General features: G+C 39.7%; 1 protein-coding gene across 11 annotated transcripts in view; it reads left to right on the top strand.

The window, feature by feature from the left end:
* Positions 1 to 20885, top strand: part of LOC100124207 (TOX high mobility group box family member 3) — a 244955-nt gene that overhangs the window by 218725 nt on the left and 5345 nt on the right. For 7 of the 11 annotated variants that reach the window (XM_031932488.2, XM_032601068.1, XM_031932489.2 and 4 more), the window contains 6 exons: positions 790 to 948; positions 4269 to 4384; positions 7551 to 7887; positions 9699 to 9811; positions 13719 to 13854; positions 18544 to 18984. In XM_031932488.2, coding sequence (XP_031788348.2) covers positions 790 to 948; positions 4269 to 4384; positions 7551 to 7887; positions 9699 to 9811; positions 13719 to 13854; positions 18544 to 18984 — 1302 coding nt within the window. The remainder of the gene's footprint in view (positions 1 to 789; positions 949 to 4268; positions 4385 to 7550; positions 7888 to 9698; positions 9812 to 13718; positions 13855 to 18543; positions 18985 to 20885) is intronic. The other 4 variants (XM_031932491.2, XM_032601066.1, XM_031932490.2 and 1 more) reach the window with 1 other exon arrangement.

Raw genomic sequence — 20885 nt, 5'->3', positions numbered from 1 at the left:
GCGCATTTTTAATCAGTTTTGCGAATCTGAAGGGGAGTAAAAAGGCAATCAAGTTCGTCAAAGGGAAGTGTATCGCGCGCGTAAAATGAATTAGCAAAGCAGCTCGTCGTGTCCCGTTGTGTTGTCGTCGAGTGTACAGCGTATACGAGCGAGAAGAAGAAGAGAAGCCCAAGAAGAGAGCAGTCGAGCCGATCAATAGCACTGCTGCTACTGCTGCAGACGTTGGTGCTTTTCTTCAAAGGGAAAAATTCCTGGCCCTATTAAATTCAATTGGAAAAGTTTTTTATTCTCTGCCTGTAGCTTTTCCTTAGAATTCCTCTTATTCGCTCGCTTCTCTCCGCTCTCTCTCTCTCTCTCTCTCTCTCTCTCTCTCTCTCTCTCTCTCTCTCCCTCTCTCTCTCTCTCTCGTATTATACACACGCGCGCATGTATATCTATGTACAGCAAATTGTTAAAGGGACTTTTTTCAGACGTACGATGCGCACACACCTGCATTTCGTACGGTTCGCCCGTCGGGAAGAAGGAATTGAGACAAAGGCTCTCTCGCGGTCTTTGATTCCCAAACCCCTTACGAACTGGCCTTTTATATAAACCAGACCCGCTTTTTATCCCCAAAGACGGCCGAGAAGAATTCTTTTTGTCCCTTTAGGCGAGATCAATTACGAAAAAAATGCGCTGATGAGACGCAGCTTTGAAGCTCGAAAAGGAGAGAAAGACTCCATCTTACTAATTGCACCTGTGTGTATACAGCGCTTTTTTTAAACAGGACTCTTTTTTCTTTGATTGCAGACGTTTCACACGCCGAGCTTTGGTGACGAGGACTTCGACATACCGACGATGCACACGCACCCGCATCAGCAACACCAGCAGTCCCAACAACATCACCAGCCACAACAGCCACACGATCCAATGGGACATCACGCATACCAGTCACAGGTACATATACGTGTAAGTATGATCTCGAAAAATTCTTCTCCACACGGTAGATCGCCTGCCTTATCGGCAGTCATTGATGTGTCTGTACGCACTGAGCGACTTGACTGCGGCGCAATGCTGTGTGAGGTAAAAGGCAGGATGTTGTTTTCGATTTGCATGTAATGAGAAATATGAAGTTGTGAAACGGCAGACCTCATTGGAATTGCGCCAATATTTGAGCTCTCCTATTAGTTACAAGGACGCCGGGGGAGACTATTAGACACGACTGAACAGACTTGTTTCTCTGATTTTTTAAACGAGGTAAAAGTTTGCGAGACTCGTTTGTGATCTATTGTTCGTTGATTACGCCTGGCATGATGAAACAAAAAACTGTAGTATCGATCCTGTTCGAACGAGATTACGCAAAAATCACCGAATTCTTCAAATTCGATTCGAAAGAGCGGATATGCTCAAGGTTCCGGACGTTTTTTTTCCTTTCATCGGCTCGACGCGAATTTCTTTCTGGCGCGCGAAAGAGAGAGATACGCGATGGCATATTTACGAGTTCTATTTTTAGACGTATTCATTGCAAGCAGGATTCCGTTCCGAACGAAATTCCTCTGCTGGCGAACGTTATAAGTCTGATGATTTATAAAGCGGGAGAAATTAAATTAATTTTCTGATTTATTCGATCGAAATGTGTATAAAGAACTTTCCTTGCAATTTCGTTCGCGACTACAGCGCAATTTATAAAGAAAATTTTATAGAAAGTCCGCCTAGAAAGTTGATAAATATTTTGATTGGCGATATAAATTGAGATTCGTATTAGATTTAGTCGGCTGCACTCGATACCGATCATCGCGACAATTTCCAGACTCGCGAACAGAACTCGAATAAAAAAATCAACGCTCGCAATAATACGATTATAATATATTATCGCGTGACATCTCCATCGACGCTATAAGCTGATTTGGTCAATTAACAGCAAACGACCAGGTCCCCACGATAAGATCATTAGCATTGGATTCCTCTGAAAAATTCGCTTTGAGAGAAAATAGCGATAATCGCATCTTCCTCAAAGCCTATCGTGTCTAATTACGCGCGCGACATTCGGTTTCCTCATTATTACGTGCGATCAGTGACTTTGATTGATGCAAAACGAAAATCACGATACTATACGCCGTTAGCATAATCGCGTTGGATATTCGAAATGGTTTTGGTGATTTTTCCTGCCGTGAATACATTTTTTTCTCCGCGAAAATAATTATCTATTCTATTTTAATAATATCCGTTGATATATGAACAGTGAAGTAAACGCTTCAATGTCACCGAGAGATAAGGCGAAGATTATTTTGACAAGACTTGTAGGAACGAGTACTTTTTCACTCCTACACATTGTACACGGGCCACGTGTGCAACGACGTGCTTTTTTTCTCGCAAATATTTAATAACGTTTTATTTTTTTAGACGCTGACGTAACCTCGGCAGAGCCCCGATATAAACATGTGCGCACACATCAGGCCTTAACTCGACAAATATGAAAATAAAAACTATCCTTGAGCTTTGACGACTCGAAAATATTTAACGCCAACATTATTTCGCAACGGCGTTTCTCTTTCAAGGATAGTTCGAATAGATATACATATATACATACGGCGTTTCTAACTGTTCTCGTGTATACTTTCGCGCAAACAGGGGCTCAAAATCTGACGTCTACTATCTTAGCTGGGAAAACAGCAGCTCGTTAAACATTGATCTTCGTTATTTATACGTTCGAGTCGACGAGTAATGGAAACTCTGTAAAAATCGATAACTTCACTCCCATCGCAGTAAAACAGAACAACGATTCATCATTTCTCCGACGCGTTTCATGCGAGAGCGACTTATTGTGTATTCGAGCTCCAATTGAAAACGTCGCCGCGTTTATGAATGCATATGTAACGCACTAATGCGATGTGTATTATACACTTTCTCGAAAGAAGCCGTGGAATTTTTTAACTTTGGTCGTTAAACTATCTTTTTTCACAGTCAAAGCGCGCTTGATTAATGCTTTTATCTTATCGCTGCCAATTAATTAATTCATTCGTCGTTGTTTATTACTTTTGCTGGATTTTTTTCCGGTTCGAACTAGTAACTGCATATCTTATCTTATCGATATATAGTAAAGCTATTATTTGTCGAACGATGTATCCTTGTTGCTGTTTTATTTATGCTTAGAGTGACTGTTTTCTTTTCATCGTGTTTACTATTGAGTCGTAAAATACATCGGATCGTTTTAATGTTCAAAAACGAACTTGTCATGCTACCCATGAGTTTTTTTTAAATAAAATCTTCTGACGACACGACACCGTTACATGCGATACATCGTTTTATACCCGATCGTGAGATGGAAAAGTGTAATTGAATTCCGCACCGCATCGCGAGAAAATTTCTGTATATGTATGCTTCGCGGATTAGATATCAAATAATCGCGCAAGAATTTCTATTGAACTTTCAATGCCGTTTCTACAACCTCCTCTCGTGTACATAACTGGCACACATTTATGACTTTCACTCTTTCCAATTCGAAATTCCCCTGATGTAGTGGTTTTATTATGCTTCTTGTTATTGCTCAATAAAAAAAAAAAGAATAACGCGAACTCGCAACCTATACAAGAGAAAAAATGTAAAAAGCTTGTGATTAAGTTTTAACGAAACAATCGCTTCTTTGCATTGAAATTCATATACTTATCTTCCTTTGCATTGCTATTAATTTTAACTTTAAATATAAAACTGCATTTGAATAATAAACGACGGATACGAGAATAACAGAAACGTCATAAAAATATAGAAAGTTTTGCGCACGGAAATAATACATTTGAATATGCACTACTGTAAAATCATTAATTTTGCTCAAATTATTGCGCTATTTTTCTCTATGTATACGCGAATAATCGCGAAGCTGCTGCTGCTGCTGCTGCTGCTATATATACATCTCAAACTTGGACAAGACAAATGGTCATTGTCAGCTCTATGCGCGCGAGTTAATGGCTCTCAAAATTAATTACGCCCTTTCCGGCTCTAATTACTCGCGACTATGCCATGGGAAAGAAGCGTCCAATTACCATGAGTATCCTTGCAGTCGTTGTCGCACTAAGAAAACTACAGAAAGAAATGAAGAGTAGAAAAAAGATCGCAAACAAGCGTCTTCGTCAAGACTTCGTTTCTTTACTACTGTGTATAGTCTGATGTATATCACACGTCGCAATATTTCTCTTTCATACTAATGCATTTAGAAAAAACCTTAAATCTCGGGAGGCGTAGCCATGAAGTGCGCCTGTTCTAATGACTTGGACGTTTTCTTTGTGTTACAGATGATGTCGGGGGCTGGTATGCAACAGTCACCGGACGGACTGAGCCTCGATCCAGGCGGATACCAGCAGCCGCTCTACCTTCAGCAGGAACATCCCATGCAGTCGATCAACGTCAGGTGCGTGTATATACGTGCACTTCTTTTTTTTCAAGCCGATAATTATTTACTGCAAGAGAAGGCAGGCTCTGCATATTTGCATTTTTATTTACGTTCGACGCAAATCACTCCTACTCGTAGCTTATCTTTTTTTGGAAAGAGCAAAAGACTAATTGGTCGAATTTTCGTCGGGACATTCTGGTTTATTGACGATATGGATGAATGTATATAGACGAGAGCATATTGGAGTTAATAGGAGAACAACGGAATTTATATGCTTGAACTAGATTGGCTTGAATTGCTAAAGGTATAGTTACCGCGTGCACTGTGTGCGAATACTTAAGCGATGGTAAAAATATACTTTTAAATAGGATAATATAAAAAGAAGGTTGCTAAGAAATCGTCGTGTATACTTTCTTTGCGAGGGATATAGAATTTCTTTCGTTGACTGTGGTTAAGCAGTTATCGATTCGCATAAGTCAGGGTGAAGCGCAATTTTCCTCGACGATTCTGCGCTCTCTCGCGATGTCGGATTTCATCGAAAGTTTCGAATTGAATCCTGTACAATTGATTGCTTTTCGCTCATAAAGAAATCACGACTCGAAAGCAAAAATAAGGAAAAATTCTTTATTGCAGAAGTTTCCATCGTACAAATTGTTAACTTGGCGGTTTTTTGTTATAAGCGCGTCGTGATTCGGCATTGACATTGCGTCACTCATTAAGTTCATTTGTAAAAATACTCCAGTACGGCAAGGCCACGGAATTATAATTAAATTTTCTTTACAAAGCAGTTTAATGAATCCTTGACTCATAACAGGGTCACACCGGTGTACACAAAATAATTAACTGTACGATTTCATCGCCGATTCAAAGAAAGTGTATTCGTGTTTTTCTTATCATAATATTGAAATCACCTTTTCTGTACACGCGATAAACGCGCGGGAACTAAAAAATAGTTCCCCGGCAGACCCATTTTGCAAATTATAACATTATTTCTGTTTCTCTCGACCGCTAAGTGTACTTTATTCCTATACATATTTTAAAGACTGCTGACTCGGCAAAAGGATATAAATTTAACTTTAATGGAGGCAGCGAGTTACTTTAAAACTCGCCTCCCCCTCCTCTCCGACTTTTAGAGCGTTCGTAAAAACGTAAATCACACGAATATCTTGCTTATATGTTGATCCTGTTAGAGTAAGAAATAACTTGCTCCGGCCGCGCGTTTGCAAGAGTTTTGTTAACTTTTACAACTTCAACTTTTAATGAAACAAAAGTTCCAAAACGAAATTACTTTCTCTATCTCGCCAACCTCCCGCTCTCTTTCCAACTCGTTTTTAAATTCGAACTCGAAGCGCTTACTCTCGCGCGGAAAACATAAAAAAACACACACGAACGAACGAACGAGTCTAAATTAGTTCCTTAACAAATCTTCGAGCTACCTCGCGGATCGTTTGATAGTGCGTAAACAGTGGGCGTTTTTATATTAAAAAAGTAGGTGTGTGTATGTGCGGGGAAAATTTATCGTTCAGGCAAATTTAATTTGAGACGCGGCGGCGAATAAAAGGCGCCGAAAGAGAGAAGCAAGGGGGTGGAGGAGGAGGAGGAGGAGGAGGAGGAGATGCACCGATGCAGAATGGCCCGTAAATCCTGCAACGCTGACGCAGCGCCGGCCATATCTCATAAGTTATCCAATTTGTGTTAAAATAGCATTCGCCCTCGCGCCGACACACTCGGTAATTTCGCCCCTTTCCTCCCCCACTCCTCCTTTTTTACTTTTTCTTCCGGTTACGCAGCGCGTCTTTATTTGCCGTTCGAGCTAATTATGTTGTTTCCGTGTAAGCCTGCGTAAATTTGCTCTTGTTTATCTCTGCGTATCTAAAATCATGAAAAATAAAAAACGAACTACATGTCCATTGACTCATCACATTCAGTTAGATCAACCGTCGTTTAAGCCATTGGAATCGTGAATAGTTGCAATCATCTTACATAGAAATACTACTTCCGTCGAAGCAATTTTTTTCTTCGCTCGTTAGTCTACTGCACACTTAAATGCACACATGCGCGTGCGCTCAAATGACGAACGAGACTAGCATCATGCGATTGAAATTTCCTCGTTCGTGTATACTGCTTGACGTTTCAGATTTAATAATGCAGTCGTAAAACTTATTAGTCGCGCCTGCGAGATTGTCCGTGTTCGCGATTCAAAGATTTACAATCCGATTATTCTGCGAGATTCAATTATTAATTTTGCAACTTGCTGAATAATTGCGCGATCGCCTGCGATGGAAATAGAATAGCAGATTGTGCGTCAATACATAATCCTTTTATATTTTATAGACGCAGATTTCGCAAACTAGCTCGCGCGCAAGTGTAAAAGGAATCGATGTCGAGCCAGGCTTGTTTGCGTCATTATGAAATCAATCAATAGTGACGTTGACTCGCGAGCAGAGGAAATTTATAATAGCGAAATTTGACGTGTACTTAAATATTGAACGCCGGACGCGATGCTTTCATTCGTTAATATGCTCGTATCGAATGTTTTTAAAACGACAACGAAGTGTTCGTCCTCCCTCTGTGCCAGCTTGTTATTCCATTACCTATGTTTTTTCATCAAATAAAGCGGACGGAGAAGTAGGCAGGGAGGGTGGAGGCATTTGAAGTAACGCGCGCAAGTAAAGCTGCTAGTTACAAACTGCAGAGCAAATATCTGCCCTTGTGATTTTGAATTTCCGCGCGCGATTCTGATGAAATATTGAATGCGTAAATATTTTGCCGGCCACAGTACAGCGGTATAACCGCTGGTACTGCTGCTTCAGTTTCTGTGGATCGATCGACGTATAAGTATACGAAAACAGCTCGCCTTCAAACACTCGCGTCTTGATTGGATACACACATACAGCTGGGGGTTTATTTGTTGCGCTTGTTTTCGTATTGCGACTTTGGACATTATTAACATTGCGCGATGGAATGCGTCAATACTGTCCAGTTGTACGCCTGCGATTTGTCGTTTGCGGTTACGGTATCTGAGGCAGCACGCTTATTTTGAGCTTGACTTCTCTAAATAGACACCAGCTAGAGCGTTTAAAATAGAAGTGTTTTTCGTTTATGTTGCTTGATGTATACGCGAATTGAAAGCAGCGTATTTTATAACGTGCATTTTATCAAACAAAATCTTTTCTCGTTACAGCCAAGCGTATAGCAGTCCTCAAAGCTCTTACACGACTATGAGCTCGCCAGGCCACCAGCACAGTGGTCAGCAACAGATGCTGATGATGCAACAACAGCAGCAACAGCAGCAACAACAACAACAGATGCAACACATGCAGTACTTGCACTCACAGCAGCACATGCAGCAGCAACAACAACAGCAGCAGCAACAACAACAGCAACAACAGCAACAACAGCAGCAATTGCAGTACAGGAGCCAGGCTGGAGGCAGTCCCCCAGCGATGCAGCAAACAGCCGCGCCCGAGAACACGACGACCAGCGAGGACAGCGACGACAGCACGCCGCACTCGGCGATGGTTAGTACTCTTTTTTGTGTTGAACGAAATTTTGCATGTTGATTCGCGAGCTCATGACAGAGAGGTTAAATTGATTTTGAAAACCCGATTCGGGCTTACTCGATTGAAAATTCCGCTGAAAGTGCATTAAGCGCTGCGGTAACTCGCTGACAATAACTTCAATCCCCTTTAGTGGGTTTTTGGCCTGCACTCACCCCTTCCCACATTACCACGGGGAATTTGTTATGAAGTTAAACTCTAAATTGCCGGCAATAAAAGGACTCATGCATTATTTATTATGGCGCGGAAAATTATTCAGGAATGTAAAATTCCTGTCGAGTTGTAAAAATTGAACGTTAATGGCCGAGCGAAATCGACAGCCGGACATTTATTTAGCTTCGCAACAAAATCGCGATGCTTTGCGGAACATTATGGGCCATTGTATCCGCTTATTGTCTATTTTACCATTGTTTTCGGGAATGCGTATTTTTTTACCGCACTGTATCGGTAATCTCTGTGGAGAGAGAGAGAAAGAGAGAAAAAAAGCGGCGGCTGCAGCAGCAGCACGTGTGTCGTAAAAACGAATCGCAATTTTCTTTATTTTCCCTCTCGAAAAGAAATTCAAAGCGAGTAATTTGAAAATACATAACATTTTTAAACGTATTTTCATGCAAACCAGTTTTCTTTTTCCGGTCGCTCAGTGTATAAATAAGCGCGAAAAGATAAAGGCAAAAAGAGGACGCGCCAAGGTTACACTCGTATCTTTAAAACTATTTATCCACGCTACATGTAAACATGACTTTGTACTTTTTGTTCCTTTTTGTAAAAAATTGTAAAATATTGCCAAGTGTTCGGAATACCAAAAAGCTTTTTAAGGCCACGTCGTGACCAGTTTTCTATTTTGCCCGGGCGGGCTATTTTTTCTCTCTTTCTCTTACTCCCCTTCTATATATCGGCCGCAGAGCCAACTTTCACTTTTAGAGTCTCTTTTGATCTCAAACGGCCTTAGAAGTTAAAAGCGATTACGCTGACACAAATAAAGTGCCTTTGATTACTGTTAGATTCTTTCGTCCGAGAAGCACTTTGTCATTTTAATGTTCCATTTTAAAATGGGAACGGTCTATTGATCGACGTCGGAAAAAGAAAGAAATTGCTAAATTATATTTCGTTCCCAGTTAGTACAATGGTTTTCAAATAATAGTTCTGTCATCCTTGACTCTATTTAAGGAATATAAATTTTCATTGCGCGCCAAGACTGTATTGATCGCTTTATATATATATATATATATATATATATATATATATATATATATATATATATATATATATATATATATATATATAATATATATATATATATATATATATATATATATATATATATATATTATATATATATATATATATATATATATATATATATATATATATATATATATATATATATATCAATAATTATAGCCAATTATCGTTTGAAAATATTCCATTTTTTACTTTGATAGGGTACAGCATAAACGCAGTACGTTATTATTAAATGTAATTGTTTTAATCATAATAAAAAAGAATTACTGTTCGCGGAAACGATGTAATGAGAGTTTTCAAAGAGATTACTGACATAACAATGTCATTGTTGTTGCGGCAATTACGATGATATGATAAGATTCCGAGAATCCGTTTGAAAATAATGATGCTTTATATACGATGCAGAAATACTTTTTATTTAATAGAAAACAATGAAAAAAGGAAACGTTACTCAATTATCTGTCGCACTCAACACATCATTCATCGACTAACGCATACATTCATATATTTTTTTGTACTTGCTGTTACAGATAACGGGTATCAAGAGACCTTCCCCGGAGCCGGCCGACACGATTTGTAAAGCGCAAAAGAAACCAAAGGCCCAGAAGAAAAAAAAGAAGAGGGATCCCAACGAGCCACAAAAGTAAGCAGCAAAACTCGAGCTTCTCCCTACGTATATCCCCCTGCTTGCCTATACACCGACCTAAATTATTTCGATCACCTCTTGTGAAGAGAATTTCATTTCGTTCCGGATAATTAGATGTTAGCCGGAATTATTATTTATAAGGAGCCAGGCAAGGGCCCAGTCTTTTGCATTTCTATTTGGTTGGCTTCGCGAAAAAAAGCCATTTAATTCGCCGATCGTCTTTTTCATTTCTATTTGGTTGGCTTCACGAAAAAAAGCCATTTAATTCGCCGATCGTCGATCGCTTTCTTGTGTATTCGCATAATTTAAAGACTTTGCAGTAATGCACGCGCATCGCATGATTAGATTATTGTTTTGGGCTTTTTGCAATCGAAGAAAAGAGCTGTATTTATGTTTTTTGCGATCATTAGTTAAATGAGGTTTGTAGGCGGGTCAGCTTGTAATCCATATGATTGGCGGACAAACTTTTTTTTTATACTTTCAACGGTTAGACGGAATTTGTCCGTAAACTACTAGCTGTTAATTCAAATTTCGAAAGATTGTGATAATGACAGAATAGAAGGTACTTCAAACTCGAGTGAATCATTTTTTCTAAGGTGAGAAAACCTTTCACGCAAAATTCCGCCATAGTCAAAGCTATATACGCAATCACCTCGGAGAGACCTCGCTCTATTCTTTTTATCACTCGTTCCAGCTGTCACTGGAATATTTTCTGAATTACTCACCAAATTCGTTGGCCATATAATCGAGTTATTGTACTTTCATTTTGTCTTTCTCTCTCGCGCTCTACTTTTCTTCTCCTGCTTTTACAATGCTGCTATTACAAAATTTATCTTAACTCGACTTCTCTTATTAGCAGAGAATAGAGCATTAATTCAGAAGAAGATAACTCGTTCGTGAAATAATTTTATTACAATCAGCTAATTATTTTTAACGTGCGGCAAGAAAGATATTATATAGATTAATCGTATAATTTTTGTTCTCTATTCTTCCGAACTGAGCAAAATTTATGAAAGCCATTCAGCATAATGGGTCTATTGTGACGACATGCCTTGGTACAATTCAGCACTGTTAAGTCATATACCTTGGCAAGTTTAAAACTGTTATATCACCTTGACTATTATATATTCAACTCGTTTGAAGAAGAAAAGAAATTTACACTATAAAGCGCAATTGTTCTTCAGGAAGATTCCAGCTCGAATCGCCAATTGCGGCAATGAAAAATGTTATTCAGCGATTTCTACGTTCATTGAAATAAATCGCATCACCGCGCAGATAAATAAAAATAAAACAAGGCGCATCGCTCGTCAATTCCAGTAGCATCGATTTGACGGGACTCGTAATTGGTTAATCAATTTAAAACGTCAAAGCTCGTCGAACTGTCGTTAAATCGGTCCGCTATATATATATATTCATTCTGAAAACTGCGGAAAAACGTTAAAAGTTTGTCTCTCCTACGCGTGTGCTATAGCTAACGCCAACCAAAGACCGAAAGGAGAAGGAGGCGGCGGCGGGGGGGTGTAAGTTATTACCTCTGTGAATTGGCAATTACCGTTATTGTCGCAACGCCGTAAATGCGCAAGCGACAACGACGACTGCCTCCGGGTCCAACTGCAGCACTCGTGGAGACCGAGAGAGGAAGATAGGGGGCGATACGCATTGTTGCACTGCGGCCAGGGAAATAGCTTTACACGCGCGCGTGTCTCTCTCTCTCTCTCTCTCTCTCTCTCTCTTTCTCTCTATCGCTCGCTTACTCACTCGCGCGCAAGAGGTATTGTAATGATCGCGCAATAGTTGAACCAGATTACACAGTTATGGTCGGGGATTAGCGAGATCTGCTGCTGTTGCTTTCGTTCGCCGCAACCTATAAATCTCGCTGTCTAATACAGCACTGTTGCGCTGTGTTTTACGCGAAAAGACGTATGTTTGTCACGTTTTCGTATACTTCAACTAGTCGTGCTATTTGATGCTGAAAATTAGAGTATATACTTTTTTTATCGGAAACAAAGAGAATGGATTTGCCAAAGAGTCCGTGATCCAACGAATTTATCGGTTTTAATTAACTTCTATTTAGCTTGCCAGCACTGATTGTAATTAATGAACTCTCTGAATAAGATAACATTCAATCGCGTTCAATTTAAATCTCAGACGTCGCTGGTCCTTTAATCGTTAGATAACAGAATAAACGTGCAAAGAAGGCTAAAAAAGTCACGATGCCTACGACAGACAAATCGTAATTAAACTTTACTAAACGGTACACGGCGTTGCACGAAATCGAATTTTCACATGAAAGTGAAAGAATCGCAACAGTAAAAAATAAAGAGCCCGGTGTATCAGCGCTATATCTTTTACGAGCGTTGTCTCGCGCCACTGGACCTGCGAAAATGTCTTCGTTCCTCGTTTCCTAAAGTTGAAGAATTTGATATTAATACACCTTGTCTATTTACGGTTGGTATACCTACATGAGTTTGAGATTCGCCAAGTTGTCTATGAAAGAGAATAACTTATTTGCTTTGAAAATTAGAATATTGCGTAGTCTTTCAATTTTTTCGAGTTCATCGTTAAACACTCACGTGATACGAAATGGTGGAGCAGCTGCATCGGATCGAAAAGTAATTTCTCCTTCTCTTTAAAAGCTTCTTGATTCTCCTCTTCCTTCATTCCGGTCACCGTGTTTACTCAGCTCCGCTCGTCTCTGAAAAAAAGAAGAGGTATTATACAGTAAGGGAATAGAGACATCGAACTCACCTCGATAGTTATGCAAAGTCAACGCGCGCGAATCCATTTCGCGCTGTATATTTCCTCTCGCGACGAAACCAAAAAACCGCGATGCAAGAACGGAACCTATCGATTGGCTTCGCTTTCCATTGTGCTATCTGCTTCGTTCCCTCCTTGCTTTCTTATCGTGCTCTCTTTTGCAGCTCTTGGCCCCTGGGGGCAAAGGACTTGCTCGCGACCATCAATTTCGATTTTAAAGCCTCGTAAAACATTCCGTTGTTGCGCCGTTACGTTACACCGTCTCGCGGCTCACAATGGTTGTTTGATTTGTAAACGGTGCCTCTGTACTATATTTTGCGAGTAATGTGAACTTTGACGATTTTTTTTCAATAAACTTGTCAAAAATTAAATAATATACTAGGGATTTTCGAAAAGCAAAGCACAAAACAAAACCTCATCTCCAGCGAAGCGAGTCTAATGGTTCAAACGAAATTAGAGAGCCACTTTAATGAGAAGAATGCAGGCGCACGAATTGAGTCAACCTGAGGTGCAGGGGTTGTGCTGCTCGGGCACCAGAGAGTAGGAAGACAAAGAAATGCAATGTAACACCGTGTAGCGAATACAAAGCGAAACTCAAAAGGAACGACGAGACTAAAAATCCATTCAAGAGCCTCTCCCCAGCTCTCTTTTTCTTTAAATTCAATTAAAGCTCCTCAGAAATATAATTAATGCGCAATTATTTTTTACTCCCCTCTCATCATTCTCTCGTTTGCGATAAAGCAGAGAGAACATAGAGGTACTCCTAGATTGCGATATTCAAACTCGCTTGGAACGAATGCGATTTTAAACTTTTAACGATATCATTTGATGCGAGCGCGCGGTAGATAATTGTGTTCCAAATTTGAATGCGACTTTTCAACTTTTTTTTAAAGCGCTTTAATTAACACAAGCAATTTTAGAAAAGGGATTGCTCTTTATCGTGGGCTTTATTATGTACCAAGCACAAAGGTTTTTGAAAAATCACGAGTTAGCTTTCAATTCTGAATATGTCACTCCTATTACAATCACGAAAGTTTATCAAACTTCCTTCCACCGTTCTAATATCCGTCTGTATGATTGTGCATTCAACTCGCGCCACAGACATTTCATCGAGACTAACATGTAATTGTGTTTTTCCTTGTTTCAGGCCAGTATCCGCGTACGCGTTGTTCTTCAGAGACACGCAGGCGGCCATCAAAAGTCAAAACTCGAACGCGAGCTTCGGCGAAGTTTCGAAAATCGTCGCGTCTATGTGGGATGCCCTCGAAACAGAACATAAGGACGTAAGTACACACGAAGAGAACTTTTTTTCAAGAGCTTAACGAAGGGCATTCACTAGATTCTCTCTCTCTCTCTCTCTCTCTCTCTCTCTCTCTCTCTCTCTCTCTCTCTCTCTCTCTCTCTCTCTCTCTCTCTTGTGCGCAAGGCGTTAAATACACAGAGCCTGGCATTGTGCTGTCGGCCCAAGACCCGCGAGTCCTTTAATCTTTGATGAGCAGCGTGTATAAAAGAGACCTGAAGAGCTGTACAAGTAGAGAGAAAAGGATCGCCCGTTGAATAAGCCCCTATTGATGGCAATCAATCATTTACCGCGATTATGAGCTCGATAGAAAGCAGAAAATTTCATAAACCGCCTCTCCTACGTCGAAGGGGGGTAAATGTCGTACAAAGGGTGTAACACGGCAATAATGCCGCGTTGAAAAAACAGATCTTGTGATTTTATCGTGGTGACAAGCACTTCATCGAACAGAGGATGGCTATATATACATAAACGAGAGCCAATGTCATGTCTTACAGACAGATTAGATGAAGTTCAAAGCTGCATAGGACAATTACGAAAAGACTATCATAAAAATAAGAGCAGAAAGTGACGCTTCATTGCGCTCGCTGCAGGACTAGTTAAAAATGCATGCCTCGAATCCATTGGTCAGTTTCCTCTCCGATCCAACGTAAATACACTTGAATATACGCGAGTCTCTCCGACGACCGCAACTACTGCAAATCATTTTATCGGACTGCGCATAACATCGCGCGAAAGCCTCATTTGCTTGATAAATATACACACTCCTGCGCCCGAAACGTTTAGCATTTTTCTCAGAAATCATTATTTCGAACTTATCGGCTCTTTCGCGCGAGAGATGGAAACTCCAAGAGCGTTTGACGTTTTGCTTTCATAAATTTTTGCAAAATAAATGCGTAAATCACCTTAAGTGCAGAAGCCGTTACACGTATTCGCGAAAGGAAATTCCGACGATCGTTTTCACCGCAATATTATATACTCTTTCGATACGTACGTAATTTACCTCCGGAATATAATGACAGCGTCGATTGAATGATTTTCTTTTAAACTTTTCCACGCAGAGAATATTACGCTGTTACTGCAAACACAAAACAAAGCAGACTCTATTGTAGCTGTAATTCACATACGACGTGAAGTATAATAAACGCGATTCGCTCCGCATGCATTTATTGCGCTGATGTATTTAGTCTCAAGTGACAGAGAGGGACATTAAAATGTATGAAAATTCAATGACCTCTGGCGGACAGTGAAATTGGCGCTCTCAGAGCTCTCTCGGTTTCTCCATCTCTCTCATTCTCTCCCGCACCCTTTGAATGAAAAATGACGGCTCGACGAGATAGAGGAATAACACGGGTGTAATATAATCCCTCCTTCCTCTCTCATATATATTAAAAAAGTTATTAAAAGTCCTGAATGGGGAGTTGATTAAAAAACTTTAAAATAACGGTGAAATAAGTCCTCGTTCGCGCGCAGCTCTCTAAAAAACTGGAGCGAGCCGAGTTAGCATTAGCATTTTCATCTACTGTATGCGCGTATATATAAGTATGATACGCGCATTTGCGCCAATGCTTTCTTATACTGCAGAATTTAAACATCGTCGCGGACAGACGTTAACACCGCCTCTCGGCCATACAGTGGTACAATACTTGGACCTGTTTTATATATATTTTTTTTTGTACAACATCAGAGCTCTGCATTTTCGAACGCTGTAGAGAGTGGAGTTTTGTTCGTAGCTGCGTAATTAAAACTACTAAACATTTTTTTCTACATTATCTTGTTTTCAATGCTTCGCAACAACAGCAGTCGAATCTCCTTTTCCTCTCAGATTATCTATTTAATTAAATTTCATAACGTGGAAGGCCATTAAGCTGATTTTATCGGGACGTACAACTTTTCGATTAAAGGCTTTCACATTTAAATCTACTCTAATTAAAATAATTCTATGCGGTCGCACATAAGCTTTGCCTGAAAAGCTAATTAAATTTATTCACGAAATGTGAGCAGTATCATCAGTTCTCTATCCGCCTGTGCGTGTACGCTGCTCGCACATACACGGCATGAGAAAAAGGGATGCACTTTTTATTTACGCATAGGTCGGATTCGTCATAATTAATCAGAGAGCGGCTCTCCTTTGAATTCAACAAAATCGATTTTACCGCTTTGAGGGGGAACAGCTTATTTGATTTATCTCTCGTCGAGTAGGTTGAGGGAAATGTTTGATTAAGTTTTATTTAGCTGATATTTCACGAAATTATTTCGGAGATCCTCTTGCAGTTTTCTAATGGACGACCGTTTCAGCGAAATAAAAATTGGATCTCTCCGTCTATCGTGATTGACAAGAGCTTACGCCTTATCGGGAGATTTCTGTTGAAATAATTTTGCCATGTAATTGGAAAGCTCGATTATATCTCGTCTATTTCTTTTATAAAAAAAGCATCGCCCTCTTGTAGCATCAATGTATACGATTATCGACGCTCTGCGCAGTACGTTATTATGTAAATAGCCCGAGCTTATCGGTCTTCTGCCCTTTGATAAGTCGGCATTATTAGCGCTATCGGTAATTAGATCCGAAGTCGTATATGCGAGAGAGGCGCTGATAACAATAGGCGACGCTTTTCTCCCGTCCTTACGTGATCGCGTAATCGACTCCTGAACAAAACACGTTCTCGAGTAATAAACTATTGTAAAAATAAATTAGGAAAGTTTAGTAGTTAATGTCAAAAATTACTTTTAAAGACTCGATTGATCAACTATTTTTGAATCGCACTCGACGTCGCTATACTAGATTTCGTGTAATTAAGTTATTTATACGAGGGTATATAGGCAACAGCGTGACAGCTGCGGGTCATGAATTTTGATCATCGGAGCTCTCTCTCTCCTCTCTCCTCTCTCCTCTCTCCTCTCTCCTATCTCCTCTCTCCTCTCTCCTCTCTGTAGGAGACGCTTCCAGACCAAAATAATGGCACCCGCGTCTATGGTCTGACGAGGCTTGGTTATGTAATCACAATACACGCGCCGATCAAATTTTTATTTAAAAAACACCGCAATATAAATTATATATTTCGAAATTACGAATATACTCTCGCTCCAGAGGAGTTATGCAGAGCTTGACGAAATAAAAAATTTCCAGCGCATCTGGAAAACCAATGAAAACATCTGCGGTCTAGACCACGGGACGGCTTTTCTTTTTTTGGATTCCCATCGAGATTCTCGCGACCACCCCAGACTTCTTTCTCTCGCCCCCGCGACGAACGACGATAAATCGCTGTGACGATTCGGTATTTTTATGTCGTTGTATGCTTTTTAAGCACATTTCAAGCGCAATATTTTCTGTAAATATAGAAAGATCTCGACGGTATTGATTTTTAGAGACCCAGTATAGCGAGCACTGCTCTCGCCTACAGTCCCATTATACGCGAAACGTATTTAATTAAAAACTTTCAGCTTTTTAATTAAACATAACTTTGTTTAACAAAGTTACATAATAACGGCCGTCAGAGCTCGTCGTGTACCGCTGAATAAAATATTCTCTTCGTAACGACCGCGACGACGCTGCGCTGCGACGATAATGATATTTTTCCTTTGCTACTCTTCCAATTACATAAAAAAAAAAGTTTCGGTGCGCACGGCGGATAAACTTGAAATTTAAGGTCGTGGGGATATAGGAAACAGTGTGCATATGTAAAAGAAGAGGATCGAAAAACTTCCCAGTGCAAAAAAGAGCAGCAATTAGTTCCGTTTACCTCGATTTATGAACAACTTATCATTGTTTTGGTATGAAGATTACTTATTCCGGTGTTGAATTATTCGTCATCATCGATCGAGGTTTTCAACAAGCTCGCAACCGAATTTTATACGTTCCGCACGATTTCATCCGAATTATTCAATTCTCTCGAAATTTTTCACTTTCTAAGCAATTTTCCGTACCTCTGTCGTTCCAATTACGCTCGATCGCGATAAACTTTCGAGTCTATTCTGTAATTTCACGCCGCCGAGTTTAATCGAGTTTTTTTCGCTCTTTCTTCGAGGGATACAACGGCGAAATTAATCGCAGCCGGCAATTGTTCTGGAAAAATTATTTTTGCTGTATAGAAGCATCACAACGTTTGGCTTTTCGTCATACAATGAAAACGTCACTCGCGAATATTATTACAGAATTAATTCGAGCTTTAATTAAAAGCGCACAATTACGCGCGCTCACAAAGAGAAACTCTATATTACTCATTATTGTTATTTCGCTCTAATTAAAACCTATTGAGACGTATCTGCGTATACAGTTGCGAATTTTGCCGGGTCATTGTAACTTGTCTCTGCACCTTTGCAAATTTTGTCATCATTGAACTCTTCTGTTTATAAAGCGAATAACGTCTATCTTCTCGATATGTTATGGAAGAACCTACGCGTACATAATATAGCTACATCGAATTAACGTCTTATAACTCGGAGCAGCCATCCTCTCGAAATCCCCCTAAGTGCTTATATGCTATACCTATAGCGCGTGAGCGCGGCATCGGCTTACACACCCTGCAGCGTGTTATCGTTAATCCGCATTGGCGAATTGACCCATAACACAATCTCTACAATATCAGTTCATCCCGGAAATTTTGACAACGAAACTCTAACTCCTCGATTAATCGATCATTAATTAACCGTTGACCTTTTCTTCACGCAGGTTTACAAGAAGAAAACTGAGGCTGCGAAGAAGGAGTACTTGAAAGCGCTAGCAGCCTACCGAGCAAGTCTCGTGCAAAAGGGCGGCGACGAACAGGCGGTCGCGGCAGCGGCAGCGGCCCAGCACGCGGCCCAAGCTCAGCAGCAAGCTCAGCAACAAGCGGCGGTTCAGCAGCAGGCCCAACAGCAGCAGCAGCAGCAACAGCAACAACAACAGCAGCAGCAGCAACAACAACAACAACAACAGGTGTACGCGAACTATGGTACGCCATACGGACAGACCGCCGGACCCCCGGCTGGCGTTGCTTATCAGGTCTACAGCCCTCAGCCACCGTCGCCCCAGCAGCAACAACAGCAGCAGCAGCAGCAGATGGGTCAGATCAAGAAGTCGCCACATCACCTGTCGCCCAGCTCGCACATGCAGGCGAATCAACATCCACAGGTCAGTTTTATTCTGAAGAGTTTGTAAACATATATGAAATGTTATAGGCCGTTGGTGTTGATTTTTGTATATGTATACACGGTTAATACACTATATGCTGACATTCGTGCTACGTGTCTAAATATTGCTGAAACAGAGACTTTCTTGGAACGCTATTCAGTTGGTGATGAGTCCGCAATCGAGAACAACTATATAGACGTTACTGTTACAACGCTTGAAATATATAACATTTGTATAGAAATCTTCGAAAGTTTTCTTTTCAGTTCAATGTGGAGTTTTAATTTTTGTTATTAAAGCCAAGTCTGTGAATATAAGCGTTGAAATAACAGGAACTAACCGTCTATTTCAGTACCGTACTAGTAAATTAAAGTGACTTAAATACTCCGTCTATATGATTCATGCTGAATACAGATGAGCTCGTTTAATGACAGTTATTAAAATCTCAATGTGTCCTTGGCTGTGGAAACGCGAATAAGAAATAATATAAATTATAACAGTGTGTTCCTTTTAATTTCCACTTTCGGAGCGAAATTTTAGATTATTAATTTTCGAGGGAACGCTGGAATACGAAACTTACATAAATTAGCACGAGGGAGAGAGAACCTACGTATAATTACAGTGGTTATTTTGCCACGCGGAGTAGATTGTAAGGACGCTGTGGATTGAGTTGCCAATTAGCACGTGTAAATAGTAATTTACCGAGAAGTTTATCAAAGGAAAATGAAAATCACGGTGTAGCTTGTTTCCTCTCCCATCTTCGCTGCCATACCGATGCCTCGAAATATACATCCTGCAGATAAATGTTTATACAATGTAAATTAGTCGTGATGCTGTGGAAAATTCGCTACGACCGAGCCAAATTTATCTTACGTTACTCACTGATAGACGGTCTATTGCGGTTTATGACGGTATTCATTGTTCTAAATCATTTAACAAACTTATTTGGACACCGTCCAAACTCTACACAAAAATAACCCTACACCCTACACAAAATAACTTTACACGCATATTTGCTACACGAAAAAACTATACAGATATTGAATACACACAAAAACTCTACACGTATTTTTGATTATTTAACTACACCGTAAAACTCTACACAATCGTATAACCTATTGTTGCAACAATGGATAACAATAGCTTATACGATTGTGTAGAGTTTTACCGTGTAGTTAAATAATCAAAAATGCGCGTAGAATTTTTGTGTGTAGTAAATATCTGTGTAGAGTTTGTACGGTGTCCTTATTTGAACAATCGAATCACAACTCGAATCGTCAATACCGAATTAGACAATTAATTTAATAAATGCCAACTAGTTACTTATATATGTCGAAACGTTTTTTAAAATGTGATTAAATTTTCTTATAAAACTGACCTCAACTGAATTTTCATCATCGCACTTGATTAAATTTAGATCGAAAGTGATACATTTTTTCCGCTTTAATAAATTCATCTCGTTTTATCGTATATTTAATTTTTAATATGTACCATGTTTTTTAAAATATTCTGTTCACTCAAAGATAAAACATATTTACGATTTCTCAGAACTAGTAGAGAGAACATTATTTAACGTGCACTTTTTGTAGATAAAAAGCACAGTCATTTACATTAAAAGCAGACGGCGGTTGAGTTTTTCATTAAGAAGTTGCACTGGATTTCTTGTTAAAATAGCAGCGTCATCTCTATAAAAACCTTCACAGTGTATCAAGATTCTATATGCATCTAATTATACAAAGAAAATGCAGACTCATATAATTAATATTAAATATCACTATTGTTTCGAATTATTTATCGATTCTCTGCTTTTTATCGCACACAATGAGACTGCAACTCTCGGTTAAGAATAACTATTAGCAGAACGTAAACAAATTACGTCAAATAAATTTTCTACATTGTGACAC

The sequence above is a fragment of the Nasonia vitripennis genome, chromosome 5 (assembly GCF_009193385.2).
Source record: "Nasonia vitripennis strain AsymCx chromosome 5, Nvit_psr_1.1, whole genome shotgun sequence".
Classification (NCBI taxonomy): Eukaryota; Metazoa; Arthropoda; class Insecta; order Hymenoptera; family Pteromalidae; genus Nasonia; species Nasonia vitripennis.
This window is presented reverse-complemented; position numbering and strand designations above follow the sequence as displayed.